At 44.2% G+C, this 18,029-nt stretch overlaps 1 protein-coding gene across 2 annotated transcripts in view; it reads right to left on the reverse strand.

Annotated features, from left to right (window-relative positions):
* The window catches only part of LOC125447794 (synaptosomal-associated protein 25), a 196,502-nt gene that overhangs the window by 88,993 nt on the left and 89,480 nt on the right, over window positions 1-18,029 (reverse strand). For both annotated transcript variants that reach the window (XM_048522519.2, XM_048522518.2), the window contains exon 3: window positions 341-382. In XM_048522519.2, the coding sequence (XP_048378476.1) occupies window positions 341-382 (42 nt within the window). The remainder of the gene's footprint in view (window positions 1-340; window positions 383-18,029) is intronic.

Consider the following 18,029-nt stretch of genomic DNA (forward strand, 5'->3'; position numbering starts at 1 on the left):
TAGCTAGTGTCAGTGGCTTAAAGCACAGGATCACTGTGTCATTGGCATCCTTGTCGCATCAGCTAAATCAGGTAGAATCGTTACTCAATCCAATCATTACGTAAACTAATGATTGGTCACTCTGTTGAATGTGATACTTGGCTGACAGATGCGAGTTAGACTGCCAGCAGCGACCAATGACAAAGGAGCTCCTGCTTGCTCAAATCATCTTTAATCTAATTTAAGACACTCTTTGGACTGCACAGCATGTATTACTGACAGAATCTCTAGAAACATGGCTGTGATTTTATCGGAAATCCACCAGCATAGAAAATAAATGAAATTATTGCTGGCCTCATACCTCCTCCACCAGTTGCAGCATTCGACGGGTGCTTTCCAGAGACTGTGAAGAGAGAGAGAGAGAGAAACACAGTTAGACCAATGTGAAGAAACACAAAGATTTCATATGAATAAACACACGTCCCATAATCAGCACATTGTTGACTACTTAGACTAGACCAACTGACAATAAAGAATATCAAGCCATTAGACGAGGAGCAAAGTTAAATAAGTATGTTATCAGAATAGAGATATTCACTCTAGCAGGAAACAGCAGGCAGGAGGGGACACACTTGCCTAGATCAGAGAAGATTAAGGATGATCTATAAAATTATGAAGAGCTTTGGAAGGAAGTGGCGGATGAAATTCAACATAAAGGGACACAAAGTGATTCATTTTGGGATGAAGAATGAGAAAAGAGGTGGAATCTCCCACTAAACTTGCCTTGGCTAGAAAAGAGGTGGTGACAGCTGTGTTGTAGCTTCTGAGGAAGAACCACTGCATGTTCTAAGGAATGGCTGAGAGGAAATATTGTCAAGGATACTTCAGCCTTCTTCTGGAATTAGTAGCAGAACAGGAAGATTGGCCATAGCATCTGAATCATAGAATCCCTACAGTGTGGAAACAGGCTCTTTGGCCCAACAAGTCCACACTGGCACTTGTAGCATCCCAGCCATCCCCCATAACCCATATAAGCTACACATCCCTGAACACTATGGGCAATTTAGCATGGCCAGTCCACTAACCTGCACATCTTTGGACAGTGGGAGGAAACCAGAGCACCCGAGAAAACCCACGCAGTCTTGGAGAGAATACGCAGATTCCGCACAGGCAGCTGTCCAAGGATGGAATTGAACCCAGGTCCCTGGTGCTGTGAGACAGCAGTGCTAACCACTGAGCCCAAGTGCCTGATAGCATTGTGAAAGCTGGTTCAGTCAAGGCTTTTGAGAAGGGATCAGGGTCATATATGTAAAGGAAGAATGTGCAGGGCTACGGGGAAAGGCATAAAGAGAATTTCTCATTCAGAGAGTCAGCATAGGTTGAATAGACTCCTTCCATGCTGTATCAATTTCTATGACTCTAATAACATGTGGGGGAGATAAGACTTCAGGGTCATAAACAGGATAGTCGTCAATAAACCCAACATGAATTCAGAAGAAATGTCTTCATGGAAAGACTGGTCAGAATATTGAATATGCTAATGTGTCATCACTGAGATGAACAGCATAGCTACTAAGATGGGGAAGTTAGATGAACATGTAAGGCATAAATAAATAGAAATACATGTGAATTAAGTTAGATTTAAAGAAAAGTTCAATGGAGATTTGTACAGAGGATAATCACCAGCATTGATCAGTTGAGTCCGGACTTGTGGTTCAATGGTACTGTCCTTACCCCTGAGTCAGGAGACCTAGGTTCAAGTTCTACCAGCTCCAGAGTTGTGTAATAACATTGTTGAAAACAACTTGATTGGAAAATATCTAACTTAGTTGGGCTCAAAGGCTATTTTCTGTGCCACAAATCCTATCTGTTCACCAGCCGAACCTTTACAGCTACTGGTTACAAATTCCTGAAGAAAGGTCCCAACATGAAACGTCACCTTTCCTGCTCCTCTGAGGCTGCCTGTCCTGCTGTGTTTCTACAGCTCTATACTGTGTTATCTGTGGTGACAAATGAGTTCGTGTTTCTTTGTTGTAGGTATTTTCTATCAGAGATGTTAATATACATCTTTGGAGCACGTGGGACTTGAATGAAAGGCTCCTTAGACACTACTGTTGCACAAGTTGCCCACTGTTAAGTTGCTGTTTGAACAGTATTCAATCCATTTGTGAGATTAGGCCATATACAACTCAGGCCCAGACTATTTCTAATGCTATGATGATGTAATCTGAACCATGCTGGGTATAGGTTGGGGGCTGAGTTCTTCTTCAACTAAAACACCAAAACCTGATTCCCTACATGTTACTTTACTGAGGAAAGAAAAGAAGAAAATCTTGCATTTATACATCTCTTTTCACAACTACCAGTCATCTCAATGTATTTTATATCGAACAAGCCTCTTTATGAACTGTAGTCACTGTTATAAATTAAGAAACACAGCAAGCAAAATGCACAACATCTCATAAGCAGCAATGATTAGTTCATTTGTTTTTGTGATTTTTTTTTGCTATTCATTCACATCACAGGCCTCTGGCTGAGCAACATTTATTGCCCATTCTTAATTGCCCCTTGAGAAGGTGGTGGTGAGCTGACTTCATGAACCACTGCAGTCAACGGGGTGCAAATGGACCCACAATCGTTTTGGGAAAAATTTGAGGATTTTGGCCCCAAAACCCTGATTGAATGGAAGTATAGTTCCAAGTCAGACCGAGCACTGGTTTGGAGGGGAACTTGCAGGTAGTAGTGTCCCCATGTTTCTGCTGCCCTTGTCCCACTAGATGGGTTTGAAAAGTGCTGTCAAAGGAGCACTGGGGAGTTTCTGCAGTGCATCATTTGTAGGTGATACACACAGCTGCTACTAATCGTCGATGGCGGAGGCGGAGAGAGTGAATGTTGAAGATGGTGAATGGGGAACTAATACATGTAGGCTGCTTGATTTTGATTGAGCAACAAACATTTGCAGGATAACTGAGACAACTCCCCTTTACCTCTTCAAAATAATTTCATGGAGGCTTTAGAGAAAGGGAGAGATTTCAGCTGAACACGTGGCTGCAGGGATGGTGCAGGAGGGAGGGCTTCAGGTACATGGACAATTGCGGCTCATTCTGGGGAAGGTGGGGCCTCCTCAAACAGGACAGTCTCCACTTGAACCAGGGGGGTACTAATATCCTGGGTGGGAAATTTACTAGTGCTATTCGGTTGGATTTAAACTAGCTCAGAAGCGGGATGGGGAACTGAGGTGTAGTTCCAGTACACAGGAGGATGAGTGTAGGGAGGACATGGTCAGGACCCCACTGTCACACGAGTGTGCTGGCAGACAGCAAGCTGGATTGAAGTGTGTCTACTTTAACACCAGGAGTATCCGGAATAAGGTAGGTGAACTCACAGCATGGATAGGTACCTGGGACTTCGATGTTGTGGCCATTTTGGACACATGGATAGAGCAGGGTCAGGAATGGATGTTGCAGGTTCCAGGGTTTAGGTCTTTCATTAAGGTCAGGGAAGGTGGTAAAAGAGGGGGAGGTGTGGCTTTGTTGGTCAAGGACAGTATAACGGTGGCTGAAAGAACTTTTGATGAGGACTCGTCTACTGAGGTGGTATGGGCTGAGCTGGCCGAGGAAGGTTTATCGACTGAGTCAGTATGGGTGGAAGTTAGGAACAGCAAGGGAGCAGTCACCTCACTGGGGGTTTTCTACAGACCCCCAAATAGCAGTAGGGAGATCGAAGAACTCATAGGCCGGCAGATTGTTGAAAAGTGCAAACGTAGCAGGGTTGTTGTTATGGGTGACTTCAACTTTCCCAATATAGATTGGAACCTCCTTAGTGCAGATGGTTTGGATGGAGCCATTTTCGTCAGGTGTGTTCAGGAGGGTTTCCTGACTCAGTATGTGGACAGGCCGACGAGGTGGGAGGCCATTTTGGATTTGGTGCTCGGCAATGAGCCAGGACAGGTGTCAGATCTCGAGGTGGGAGAACACTTTGGCAACAGTGACCACAACAGCTTCACATTTACCATAGCCATGGAAAGGGAAAGGAGCAGTTACCAGGGGAAGCTATTTAACTGGGGAAAAGGAAACTATGACGCTATCAGACAGGAGTTGGGAAGTACAGATTGGGAGCAATTGTTCCACAGAAAGGGCACAGCAGACATGTGGAGGCTGTTTAAGGAGCAGTTGTTGCGAGTGATGTATAAATTTGTTCCTCTGAGACAGGTAAGAAGGAGTAAGATTAAGGAGCCCTGGATGACGGGTACAGAGGTGCTTCTTGTCAAAAAGAAAAAGGCAGCGTACGTAAGGTGGAGGAAGCAAGGGTCTAGCACGGCTTTAGAGGATTACAGGCTTGCTCGGAAGGAGCTCAAAAGTGGACTGAGGAGGGCCAGGAGGGTGCACGAAAAAGGCTTGGCAGGAAGGATTAGGGAGAACCCGAAGGCATTTTACTCATACGTGAGGAATAAGAGAATGATCAGGGAGAAGGTAGGGGTGATCAGGGGTAGTGTAGGGAATTTATGTGTGGAGTCTGAGCAGGTAGGGGAAGCCCTAAATGAGTTTTTTGCTTCGGTTTTAACTAAGGAAAGGGACATTGTTGTGAATGAGAACTTTGAGGAGCAGGAAAACAGCCTTGAACAGATCAAGATTGAGGAAGTTGATGTGCTGGAAATTTCGGCAAACATTAAGATTGATAAGTCCCCAGGGCCAGACCAGATTTATCCTAGGTTGCTCTGGGAAGCGAGAAAGGAGGTTGCTAAGCCGTTGCCGAGGATTTTTGCTTCCTCACTCTCCACGGGAGTCGTACCGGAAGATTGGAGGGAGGCAAATGTTGTTCCTCTTTTCAAGAAAGGGAATAGGAAAATCCCTGGAAATTATAGACCAGTCAGTCTTATGTCTGTGGTCAGCAAGGTTTTGGAAAGAATTCTGAGGGATAGGATTTATGACTATTTGGAAAAGCATAGCGTGATTAAAGGGAGTCAGCATGGCTTTGTGAGGGGAAGGTCATGCCTTACAAATCTTATTGAGTTCTTTGAGGAAGTCATGAGACAGGTTGACGAGGGTCGAGCAGTGGATGTGGTGTACATGGACTTCAGCAAGGCATTTGATAAGTTTCCCCATGGCAGGCTCATTCATAAAGTCAGGAGGAATGGGATACAGGGTGATTTGGCTGTATGGATTCAGAACTGGTTGGCTGACAGGAGGCAGAGAGTGGTTGTAGATGGTAAATATTCTGCCTGGAGGTCGGTGCTGAGTGGTGTCCCGCAGGGCTCTGTTCTTGGGCCTCTGCTCTTTGTAGCTTTTATAAATGACTTGGATGAGGAGACAATGGGAACTGCAGATGCTGGAGAATCCAAGATAACAAAGTGTGGAGCTGGATGAGCACAGCAGGCCAAGCAGCATCTGGAGGTTGAAGGGTCGGTTAGTATGTTTGCTGATGACACAAAGGTTGGAGGTGCTGTTGATAGTATCGAGGGCTATTGCAGGCTTCAGCGAGACATTGACACAATGCAGAGCTGTGCTGAGAAATGGCAGATGGAGTGCAACCTGGATAAACGTGAAGTGATGCATTTTCGAAAGTCGAACTTAAATGCTGAATATAGGATGAAAGGCAGGATTCTCGGCAGTGTGGAGGAACAGCTGGATCTTGGTGTTCAAGTGCATAGCTCCCTCAAAGTTGCCACCCAGGTGGATAAGGTTGTTGAGAATGCATATTGTGTTTTGGCTTTTATTAACAGGGGGATCAAGTTTAAGAGACGCGAGGTTATGCTGTAGCTCTACTAAACCCTGGTGAGACCACACTTGGAATATTGTGTCCAGTTCTGGTTGCCCTGTTATAGGAAAGATATGGAGGCTTTGGAGCGGGTGCAAAGGAGGTTTACCAGGACACTGCCTGGACTGGAGGGCTTGCCTCACGAGGAGAGGTTGACTCAGCTCGGACTTTTCTCTCTGGAGAGAAGGAGGAAGAGAGGTGACCTGATCAAGGTGTACAAGGTAATGAGAGGCATGGATAAAGTCGATAGCTAGAGACTTTTCCCCAGGGCAGGACTAACTGCCATGAGGGGTCATAGTTTTAAGGTGTTAGGTGGAAGGTATAGAGGAGACGTCAGAGGGAGGTTCTTCACCCAGAAAGTTGTCAGCACATGGAATAGTTTCCCAGTGGTAGTCGTGGAAGCGGAGTCATTAGCGACATTTAAGCGACTGCTGGACATGCACATGGACAGCAGTGAATTGAGGGGAATGTAGGTTAGGTTATTTTATTTTTGGATTAGGATTATTCGACGGCACAACATCGCGGGCCGAAGGGACTGTACTGTGCTGTACTTTTCTATGTTCTATGTTCCTATCTATCTAAGCATACATAATTACCTCATATTTAATATCTCATCCAACTAACAGTATTTCTAACAATGCAACAGATCCTCAGCACTGACTGTCCAACAGTGCAACACACTGTCAGTAAGAGAAACCAAGAAACATAGAATATAGGAGCAGGAGTAGGCCATTTAGTTTTCTTTCTTCATTTATGGAATGAGGGTATTGCTGGCTAGACTAGCATTCACTGTCCCTTCCTAACTGCCCAGAAGATAGTTCAGAGTCCACCACATTGCTCTGGGTCTGAAGTCACATGCAGGCCAGACCAGGTAAGGATGGCAGTTTCCGTTCCTAAAGGGCATTACTGAACCAGATGGATTTTTCCTGATAATCGACAATGGATTTGTAGTCGGTATTAGACTCTTAACTCCAGATATTTATAGAATTAAAATTCCAAGATCTGTCATGGCCCATGAGCCTGCTCCACATTCGCTATGATTGCAGTTGATCATCAAATAAAGTACCTTATTTCTCCAACAATAACCCTTGAAAAATGACTTACACCCACAGTACTGACTCTTCAACAATGCAGTACATCCTCAAATCTGATTCTGCAACAATACAGAACATGCACAATACAAATCTTTCAACAATGCATCACACAAGCAATGCAGACCCTTCAACAATACAGCATACAAACAACACAACAGACCCTCACCACTAACCCCACACCAACATGGTACACCCTCAACACAGACGCAGAACATAGAACACAGAACACAGAATGGCATATCACAGGAACAGGCCATTCAACCCACAAAACTTGTGCCAATCAGGATGCTATTCTTAAGTAATCCCATCTGCCTGCACATGGTCCATATCCATCCATTCTCTGCCTGTTCATGTGTCTGTCTAAATATCTCCTAAACTTTGCTATCATATCTGCTTCTACCACCTCCTCCTCTGGCAGCATGTTGCAGGATCATACGACCTCTGTGTAAAAAGTCTTTCCTTGCAAGTCTCCTTCAAACTTTTCACCTCTCACACTAAAACTTTGTTCCCTAGTATATTTTTTGATTTGATATTTTCACCCTGGGAAAACGTCTCCAACTATCCACCCTATCTATGTCTTTCATAATTTTATATACTTCTACCATTTGCCCCTCAGTCACTGACACACTAGAGAAAACAATCCAAGCTTGTCCAACCTCTCCGTTTAGCTAATACATTCCAATCCAGGCAACACCTTGGTAAACCTCTTCTGCACTGTGTCCAAAGCCTCCACATCCTTCATATAGTGCGGCAACCAGAACTGCACACAGAACTCCGGATGTGGCCTGATCAAAGGCTTATATGTTTGCAGCAGAGCTTGCCAACTTCTATACCCAATGCCCCCCCAAATGTTGATTGTAAGCATATCATATGCCTTCTTTACCACCTTATCCATTTGTGTCGCCCTCCAATAATGCAGCACACCCTCAACACTGACCCTTCGCCAATGTAGCACACCTTCACATCTTACCCTCCAACAATGCAGCATAGTCTCGGCACTGTTACTCCAACAATGCAGTACTCCCTTAGCACTGACCCTCCAACAATGTAACATTCCCTGAGGATTGACCCTCTAATAATGTAGCACATCGTCACCATTGACCCTCCAACAATGCAGCACGGTCTCAGCATTGATTGTCCTCCACACCTTCAGCAGTGGCAGTCCAACAATGCAGTAATGAAAGAGTCTTTCTGGCCTTCAGAGCTATAAATCATACACATATGTGTCACTGAGCATTGATTCCAGTCCCCTATGCCACCCCTACTCCACTCTACAGCCTGCAATCCTCTCTCACTTTCTCCTACTCCCTTCTCATAGTTCCCTATGCCATTCCCAAAGCCTACCACCCTGATCCCCAGTCCCCTACTCCACTCCCAGAGCCTCTTTCTGCACTGTAATGGTTTCAAGTCTTGAAATGTGGTCAGAGTGGGAAAAGGTTTGGGAAGCACTTCATTAGTGAAGGTAGTCCAGAGCTTAGGCCTGAGGAAAATGGAAATGAAGGGAGTTCAAAATAAAGCCAAGAATCTTATAATAGACATGTTTCCAAATTCAAAGTTATTCTCTTATTAAATTTGTTTGTTGCAAATCACGGACATAGTAGCACAATAGCATGTGGCCTCACAGCGCCAAAGACCTGGGTTCAATTTCCAACCTTGGGTGACTGTCTGTGTGGAGTTTGCATGACTCCCAATGTCTGCATGGGTATTCACCAGGTGCTCTAGTTTTCTCCCACCACCCAAATATTTGCAGGTTACGTGGATTAGCCATAGGAAATGCAGGGTTATAGGGTAGGAGGGAGAGTCTGGGTGAGATGCTGTTGGAGGGTGGACTTGATGGGCTGAATGGCCTGCTTCTACACTGTGGGGATTCTATGATTTTTTTCATTTAGTTGTGCACTACTCCAAATGGCTGTGTGCAGGCTAGGTAGATTAGCCATGGTAAATATGGGATCTGGATGGATGCTTTAAGAAGAGTTGGTGCAGACTCAATGGGCCAAATAGCCTCTTCCTCAACTGCAGGCAATTTATGACAGATCATATCATACATTTGCTGCAAAGAACCAAACTCTGAATTAAAGCAAAAAATCCGGAGTTCTTTACATTATAGAGATTACTGTCTCTGTTAGAGGTCAAATGGAAGTCACAGACACCGAATCTTGTAAAGATAAATATCTTTATACATAAATTGAGAATACAATCAATATATGTAATGTAGAGGTCAATGCACACTGGAGGGATTACATTAGAGTGCTTTATATAGATAGAGATTCAGTATCTTCATGTTAGCATGCCGCATAATGTGTCGAAGTCAGTCATGGTTTTCTTATCAGGATCTTACAGTCATCGTGCAGTTTCAGCAGAATGCAATTCTTCTTCTTTCAGCTAACATAAATATAATATTGACTCTTGTTTCTGTTGTTAGATTTAAACCTCCCTCTTCCCCTCTGGGATTTCATTTGAAAACCCCACCCATTCAAACCAAATGGTGGGTGTTTTATTTTTGCTTTTATCAACTCTAACAACCACACAGCCACAGCCAAGAGCTGTCAGCATTAATTATCCGCTTCCCCATCACACACTGCAGGCTCCCATCTTGAAACCCTCCTCCATACTCAAGGTCAAACTTCTCTCAATCTTGCCTGCATCAATCTTCACTTTCCTAACATTCACAGCCCCGTGACTTTCCAGAGACTGTGGAAAACATTGTCTTTAAAATTACAAAAGGGGCAGATTTGCAATTAAAGTATATTTTGTGTTCAACATAAATTACATAGCAATCTCAGAATATCACAAGAAGCACACCAGAATCAGCATATCCCACCCACTCCCCATTATTCTTCCCTTTTGATTCTATCTGTACCATGATTCTATCCCTTTTCTCCACCCTCCCCCGACATTTAGTTTTTAACTGCATGACTAATAACAAGGAAGAATTGTTATTTAATGTAGGTGACATGCAGCAGCATAGAATCAGTTGTACTGCATTTTTACTGATGTAACTTCTTCAAACTCTGTGAAGTCTTCTCTGCTGCCACAGGGAGCAGCAGAATCACTAGCAGTGTAATGTAGGAGGTTGGAATGTGGGTCAGAGAATTCGATCCACACTGTTTTAACCCTATCTCAGTGAACTGGCCACACATTAGATTAGCCGATTTCAGAGAATCCCTGGTCCATATCTGCTTCAAATTAGCTGTCTGGAGGGAGTTAAAAAATATTTATTTGGTTAATTCAACTCCTATTTCACAAAAAGCCTTTTAAATTTAAGCTCCAGACTCAGAATCTCCAAGGTGCTGTTTTGACACATTCTTTCATAAGCGGCCGATACACCAAGTTGTAGAAACCTGCTAGTAATGTACCAGAAGTGATAACAGGATGTCCCATCGGAATTTGGATCAGAAATATCTTCACCAGGATGTGCAACTACAAATAATGGAAAAAGCTGTGTCTGATTTTCTGAGTGGCTTCAGTTAGAAACTGAACGAGCATCCATGTATTGGGTGCAGGGCAATGGAGTACCCACTAGATGAACCAGATGGTAGCTATTAATTGACCAAGTAACAGCCTGTAACACTGGGGTTCTTTCAGTGCAGTGGTATTGTCCCTACCTCTTAGACCCAGAGTTCAAATTTCACCTGCTCCAGACATGAATAATAACATCTTTGAATAGGCCATTAAAAAATATTTGGACTGTTAACAGTAGGATCTTGTGATAAAAGTGGTAGCGCCCTCTGGGGCTTGAAACTTTGGGTTCAAGTGACAACTGCCCCAAACGTATCTGAACAGGTTGATTAAAACTATTTGAACCTGTAATACCAGGGGGTGAAAGGAGCTGTAAGACTGATCTATCAATAAAACATTACCAAAAAAGGAAGGTGTTAGGATTTTTCTGTCTCATTGGTTAGCATGGATCCAGATTGACACGCAGGACCAGGAGCCAATGTAGGATGCTTAAAGTAGATTGGTGAGTGAGAGAGTGATGAGGAGAAAGAATCAAGGTTGAATTATTTTCTTTTCTTTTGAAGGGAGATGAAGTTAAATAGAATTCTCTAACCGTTACTGCAGCCAAGAGCAGTAAAGTCCAGGAATAAACCTAGGACGTTCCTGGAATGTGTGACACTGTTACCAGACATCACTGGGAGCCAAGTTCAGGGAACTCAATTAAATGTATGAATGAAGTGAGCTCCACAGGGGACATTCAGAGAGCTCAAAACCCACAGTGCTGTAAAAACAGAAGCCAGCGCATGCATGACAAATTAAGGATATTTTGTTTTCATCTGATTAGGACAGTAGGTTGATAATATTGAGGCCAATGTGTTCACAGAGAAGGTTTAGGGGAATGCTATTTGGATTTTGTTAACTAGGAGCATCTTGTCGATCCTCTAAATTCAATCCTGGTCTCACATCAAAACACAGAGTACATATCAGGCTCAACTAACCAATGTTAATTTCTCAACTTCTTGCAGTTCTAAAGAAAAGTCGTATTGGATTTGAAATATTACCTCTGCTTCTCTATCCACAGAGGCTGTCAGACTGCTTAGATTTTCCAGCATTATCTGTTTTTATTTCAACTAACTGATGAACTCTACTATTAGTATCGGGCAAGATTCTGTCTCTGGTCAAGCTTGACAAGCAGTACAAGTATGTCAAGGATTACACTTGAGCACATGAAACCTTAATTTAACTTGACGCGGCAATCTTTTTCTCCCCCCCACCAGTGTTTGGGAACTGAACAGTATGTTAGTTGGATATAGTATGCTTTTATTTTGGATTCCTGGGTTCCTATCCAACCCCTGGTTGTGAAGAAAGATGACTTTCATCATATCCTTTTTATTTTTGGATTTAATCAGTCTTAATTTGCTAGTTAATACGTTTACTTTAATTGAGCCCTGTCTGGAAGTGACTGGTTGTTAACCTGTGCTGTAATCATTTTACTCACAGGGATTTCTTTTTTAATCCATTCAGAGTGCGAGTGTCACTGGCTGAGCCAGCATTTATTGTCCATCACTAATTACCTTTGAGAAGGTGCTGGTGAGCTACTGTCTGCAACTGCTGCAGTCTGTGCTGTGACTGTAATGAATCAAACTGAATGATATCTTGGGCCTTGGAAGATTGAGTTTCATGTGAAAACCTGCAAGTTGTCAAGGTCACACTCGTCCATCTAAGCTTGCAGTGGGTCCTAATCGACCTGACAAGGCCTTTGTTTATCTCTGCTTCCAGCAGGGTCCAAGAAAATTTGGGTAGAGGGTTCCAACTGAAGTTTGGATAGGCTAGGCTTGTAACTGCTGGAGATCAGAAGGACAAGAGGTGACCTGATTGAAACACTTAAGTTTCTGAGGTTTATCTTGACAGGGTAGGTGTTGGGAGAATGTTTCCTTTTGTGGAACTGGGGGATCACCATTTAGGAATCAGGCCTTGCTCATTTAAAATAGAGATAGAGTGAAATATTTTTTTCTCTCAGACAGACATGGATTTTTCAAACGTTTTCCCTGAAAAGGTGGTGTAAGCAAAGTCCTTGAATATTTTCAAGGCGGAGGTGAGTACTTCTTTAAGTAAGAGGATGAAAGGTTATCAGGGTAGACAGGAATTTGGATTTGAGGTCACAGTCAGATTGATGACAATCTTATTAAAAAGGGGATAAGGTTCAAGGGGCGGAATGGCTTCCTATTGTTCCTTGAACATATGCGTCAAAAATCACTTGAACAATCTGAGGCATTATTCACTCAAGGAGAAGCAATCCCAAAGAAGGATTTAAAATAATGAAAGAGTTTAATAGGGGAAACATAGAGAAAGAGTTGAAATGGGTACAGGAAAGTGTGCCACATTCCCATACAACCTCTGATCACTAAGGAAAGAACAACCATAACAGAGCTCTTTGGAGTAGGTTTCCTGTTTTCAATTTCCTCTTGGGAACAGGTAAAGCCTGTCCTGTTTAGATAAAAGGCAAGTGGGTAAACTGGGAAGTATGTTTCCTTAGGTGATATTTCAGAGGATAAGATGCTAACCTATTATCTCCAATACGGAGATCCTGACTTAGTGAAATGCTAATTTGAAATAAGGATTTTCCTTTATTAAATCTGCCCACCACTCCCTCCTTCCTTCAAACTCTTTGAACCTGCATTTGGTCCATATGTAGGTCCACATCATATTTTCTGTGAAGCATCTTGGGATGTGCAAGGTGCTATATGAACACAAAGTCTTGTTGACATTGCCACAGGTGCAGGATTGTCTGAAACAATAACTCCAGGAGTTCTCCACTCTACACCTCATTTTCTCCATGCTGTGGGAATTGTCCAACTTCACTGTGTCTTGGGCTCACATTGACATCCTCTAGAACATTCAACCCATCTTCAATGATCCCCTTCCACAGTACTCATAGCTCCCATTTGCACTGTCTGTCTCTGACTCTTTCTCACTGTCTATTTCTGCAATCTTGATAGAACAGAATCCTGCAGCTGCTCCTGTCAAACCATTTGTCTTGCTATTTATGCCCACACAAACATGGCTGCCTATGAGCTGTGTCTCAGTGGGTCATTTTCTCACCCCTGACTGGCAGCATCAAGCTTCCTTCCAGATACTTATTGATGCAATGGAGCATCAGTGACAGTCACAATGTTTGAGTTAACAAAGTGTGAAGCTGGATGAACACAGCAGGCCAAGCAGCAACTCAGGAGTACAAAAGCTGACGTTTTGGGCCTAGACCCTTCATCGGAGAGGGGTATGGGGAGAGGGAACTGGAATAAATAGGGAGAGAGGGGGAAGCAGACCGAAGATGGAGAGAAAAGAAGATAGGTAGAGAGGAGAGTATAGGTGGGGAGGTAGGGCGGGGATAGGTCAGTCCAGGGAAGACGGACAGGGCAAGGAGGTGGGGTGAGGTTAGTAGGTAGGAAATGGAGGTGGGGCTTGAGGTGGGAGGAAGGGATGGGTGAGAGGAAGAACAAGTTAGGGAGGCAGAGACAGGCTGGGCTGGTTTTGGGATGCAGTGGGGGGAGGGGACTGGTTGGGCTGGTTTTGTGATGCAGTGGGGGGAGGGGACAAACTGGGCTGGTTTTGGGATGCAGTGAGGGAAGGGGACAAACTGGGCTGGTTTTCGGATGCGGTGGGGGAAGGGGAGATTTTGAAGCTGGTGAAGTCCACATTGACACCATTGGGCTTCGGGGTTCCCAAGCGAAATATGAGTTGCTGTTCCTGCAACCCTCAGGTGGCATCATTGTGGCACTGCGGGAGGCCCATGATGGACATGTCGTCTGAGGAATGGGAGGGGGAGTGGAAATGGTTCGCGACTGGGAGGTGCAGTTGTTTATTGCAAACCGAGCGGAGGTGCTCTGCAAAGTGGTCCCCAAGCCATCGCGTGGTTTCCCCAATGTAGAGGAAGCCACACCGGCTACAATGGATACAGTATACCACATTGGCAGATGTGCAGGTGAACAACTGCTTAATATGGAAAGTCATCTTGAGGCCTGGGATGGGGGTGAGGGAGGAGGTGTGGGGGCAAGTGTAGCACTTTCTGCGTTTGCAGGGGAAGGTGCCGGGTGTGGTTGGGTTGGAGGGGAGTGTGGAGCGGACAAGGGAGTCACGGAGAGAGTGGTCTCTTCGGAAGGCAGACAAGGGTGGGGATGGAAAAATGTCTTGGATGGTGGGGTCGGATTGTAGATGGCAGAAGTGTCGGAGGATGATGCGTTGTATCTGGAGGTTGGTGGGGTGGTATGAGAGAATGAGGGGGTTCTTCTGGGGGTGGTTGCGGCTGCGGCGGGGGCGGGGTTTGAGGGACGTGTTGTGGGAAATGCAGGAGACACGGTCAAGAAGCAGGAGACGCGGACAATGCTTGAGTTACTGCCTTTCAAATGGTATTGAATCTCATGATGGATGGAGGGGGATCTGTCTGCAGGCACTGGGATATGCCGGTTGGTGTGCTACGTATTATCTTCTGCTTCCAGAAGCCGCAGCCACATACAGAAAAAGCTTCACGCAGCAGAAAAACAAAAATTAGAGGAAACATTGCATACAAGAGCTAATGGTGCTGTCGCGGAGTAGTGGAGATTCCTCCAGTGTTCTGACCAATGTCACTGAAACAGATTACCTGGTCATCACTGCTCTATTGTTTGTGGGAGCTTGCTATGCACAACTTGGCTGCTTTTTTCTTTCCTCCACACTATAGCAGTGATTTTTTGTATTGTGTGACACATTTTCAGGCATCCAGAAAGCTCAACATAAATGCAAGTTCTTTTTTGACAACAGCTTCATTAAAATCTGCACCATTGGTCAGCAAATTCTGCTTTGCTCATCTGTAAACTGCAGTCACTCTCTTTGCAACAGTCAGAACATGATTCTGCCAGTGGCATTTATCCAATAAACGCTGATTGAAATTCAAGGCTTCAAGTCAGATGGGAGACACCTTGCTCAGAATTCAGGAGATGTGGCCAATTGGCTGTATAGCTGCAGAAAGCTTGTTGACTTGGCTGTTAACATGAGCTGTTTCTTTCACAGCCCTTTAGAGCAACTCATTGCTATTCACAGCACTACACCTCTGAAAGGCTGCTAGACTGTTGCTAATGGGCCATCGTTAATTTTTTATATGGAACTGGTTAATATTCATCAGCTGCATCAGCCGCTTGGGTTCATGATTGGCTTTCTTCCTGAGCAACACAGCCACTCATAGGGTCTTGAAATATCATCGAGCCAAAGTTGCAAAAGAATTGTCAACAGCAGACAGATTCTGGTGTGAGATTTTCATCACGATCCATACAACAAAAGCCATGTTTCATAAATCATGTACAAGCCAAGCAACAGAGACACTTACTTGCCCCAAGGACATCAGTGTACGGAAACAGACGCAATAGCATCTTTCAGAAGGAAATTAAATAAACATTTGAAACTCAAAAAAATGTTAGGCAATGAGGAAAGAGTAGGGACCACTTTAACTGTTCTTTCAAAGAATTGGCATATGCTGGACAGGCATGTGGGTGAGGTGTGTCCCCTTCCTAATCCATAGCAGCAATGCAGTACCACTGCTGGTGTATTTTGGAAGAAATTGTGACATTTAAATACAATAGTAAGACACCATAAGCTGTTCAGTTCTTCAGGATCACACATTCAACAACAACAACATCTTGCATTTATATAGTGCTGTTAATATGCTAATACAACCCAGAGCACCTCATGGGAGCGTCATCAGCCTACATGTAGAGGCATAAGAACAGGCAAAGTGTCATCCAGGCAAAGACAGGAGTAGAGAGTGGAGAGATTTCTGGACCAAAATCCAGTCTTCAGGATGTCGGACATCAGTGATGTGCAATAGGCCAGAAATGGGTAAGAGTGGAGATTTAGAGAGAAGTTGCACTGGATGCAGTTACAGAGGTATAGAGGATTGATGCTATGGAGAAATTTGAGAATTCTGAAATTAATGCATTGCTTGACTGGGCACTAGTGGAAAACAAATGCTGGAAGTGGGTAAAAATGGGGCATGCATATGAACATTGTGGTGCCCTGAGCAAGCTCAGCTGAAAGCACTCACGTTCCACTGCACTGCAGAAAACTGATTCCAGAAAACCAATCAGTTCTATCTTTCAACCTCAAAATGAACAAACTCTCAAAAATAAAGAACGAGTAAACAGAACACCAGATAAAAGATAATTGCAAGAGAGGGAGAAACAAAGGAAGTGAATGGGAAACAGCTTAAGGAAGGATGGCTGATGGAAGGATACAACTTGCATTTATCTAGCACTTTGGTCAGCAAAACTGATACTGTGTTAAAGAAAGAAACCATAGAACAGACCATAGGGGACTACAGCACAAAAAAGGCCCTTTAGCCCATCAAGTCTATGTTGGTCAAAAACAACCAGCTAACTATTCTAATCCCATGTCCCACTTGGTCCATAGCTTTGTATGCTTTGAGATCGGTAATACACATCCAAGCCCTTCTTAATTGTTATGAAGGTTTTTCTCTCTACAACCCTCTCAGGCAGCGAGTTCCAGATTCCCATCACTGCCTGAATGTAAAAATCTTTCCTCACATTCCTTCAAAACCTGCTGGCCCTTACCATAATTCTGAGACCCCTGGTCATTGATCCCTCCATTAAGAAGAAAAGTATCTTCCTATCTACCCTATGTCCCCACAAATCTATATATCTGAATGATGCCCTACCCAGTCTTGTCTGCCCCCAGGAAAATAACCAATGTTTTATATAGTTACAACAACGTCCCCGCTCTTAAACACTATGCCTCAACCATTAAAGGAAATATCCCTAGGTGTTCTCACCCACTTTACCTACCTGTCCACTTTAAGGGAGTAGCAGATATGCACACTGAGGTCCCTCTGATCCCCAGTGCACCCAAAGGTCCTACCGTTCACCACGTGTCCCCTTCGCTTAATTGTCCTTCCCAAGTGTATCACCTCAGTTTTTTTGAAAATTCACTCTTTTGACCTGGGCAGGCTGACTGGCCAGGTTTGACTGCCCATCCCTAGTTGCCCTTGAGAAGGTAGTGGTGAGTTGCATCCTTGAACTGCTGCAATCTGTGTGCTGTAGGTAGACCCACACTGCCATTAGGAATGGAATTCCTGGATTTTGACCCAGCAACAGTGAAGGAAAGGCAGTATCTTTCCAAGTCAGAATAGTGAGTGGCTTGGGGAGGGGGTGGGGGGTTGGGGAGGGAACGTGCAGAAAGTGTTTTTCCCATGTACCTACTGCCCCTGTCCTTCTAGATGGAAGTGGGTTTGGAAGATGTTGACTAAGGGTATTTGGCAAATTTTTGCTCATCTTAGAGACAGCACATTCTATTGCTACTGAGGTCTGTGGTACAGCGAATGGATGCTTGTGGATGTGGTGCCAAACAAGCAGGCTGCTTTTCCTGAATGGTGTTGAGCTTCTTAAGTATTTTCGGAGCTGCACTCATCGAGGCAACTGGGGAGTATTCTTTCACACTCCTGACTTGTGCTTTGTAGATGATGGACAGGCTTTGGTGAGTCAGGAGGTGAATTACTTGGTGCAGGATTCCTTGCCTCTGACCTGCTCTTATAGCTGCTGTAATGATGTAGCAAGTGCACTTTAATTTCAGGTCAATAGTAACCCTCAGAGCGTTGACAGCGGGGAAATACAGTGATGGTAACACTATTGAATGTAAAGAGGCAGTGGTTAGATTGTCTCTTGTTGGAAATGGTTATTGCTCAGCATTTGATTGCACAAATGGTACTTGCTGCTTGTT

This window comes from Stegostoma tigrinum, chromosome 39, assembly GCF_030684315.1.
Source record: "Stegostoma tigrinum isolate sSteTig4 chromosome 39, sSteTig4.hap1, whole genome shotgun sequence".
NCBI lineage: Eukaryota > Metazoa > Chordata > Chondrichthyes > Orectolobiformes > Stegostomatidae > Stegostoma > Stegostoma tigrinum.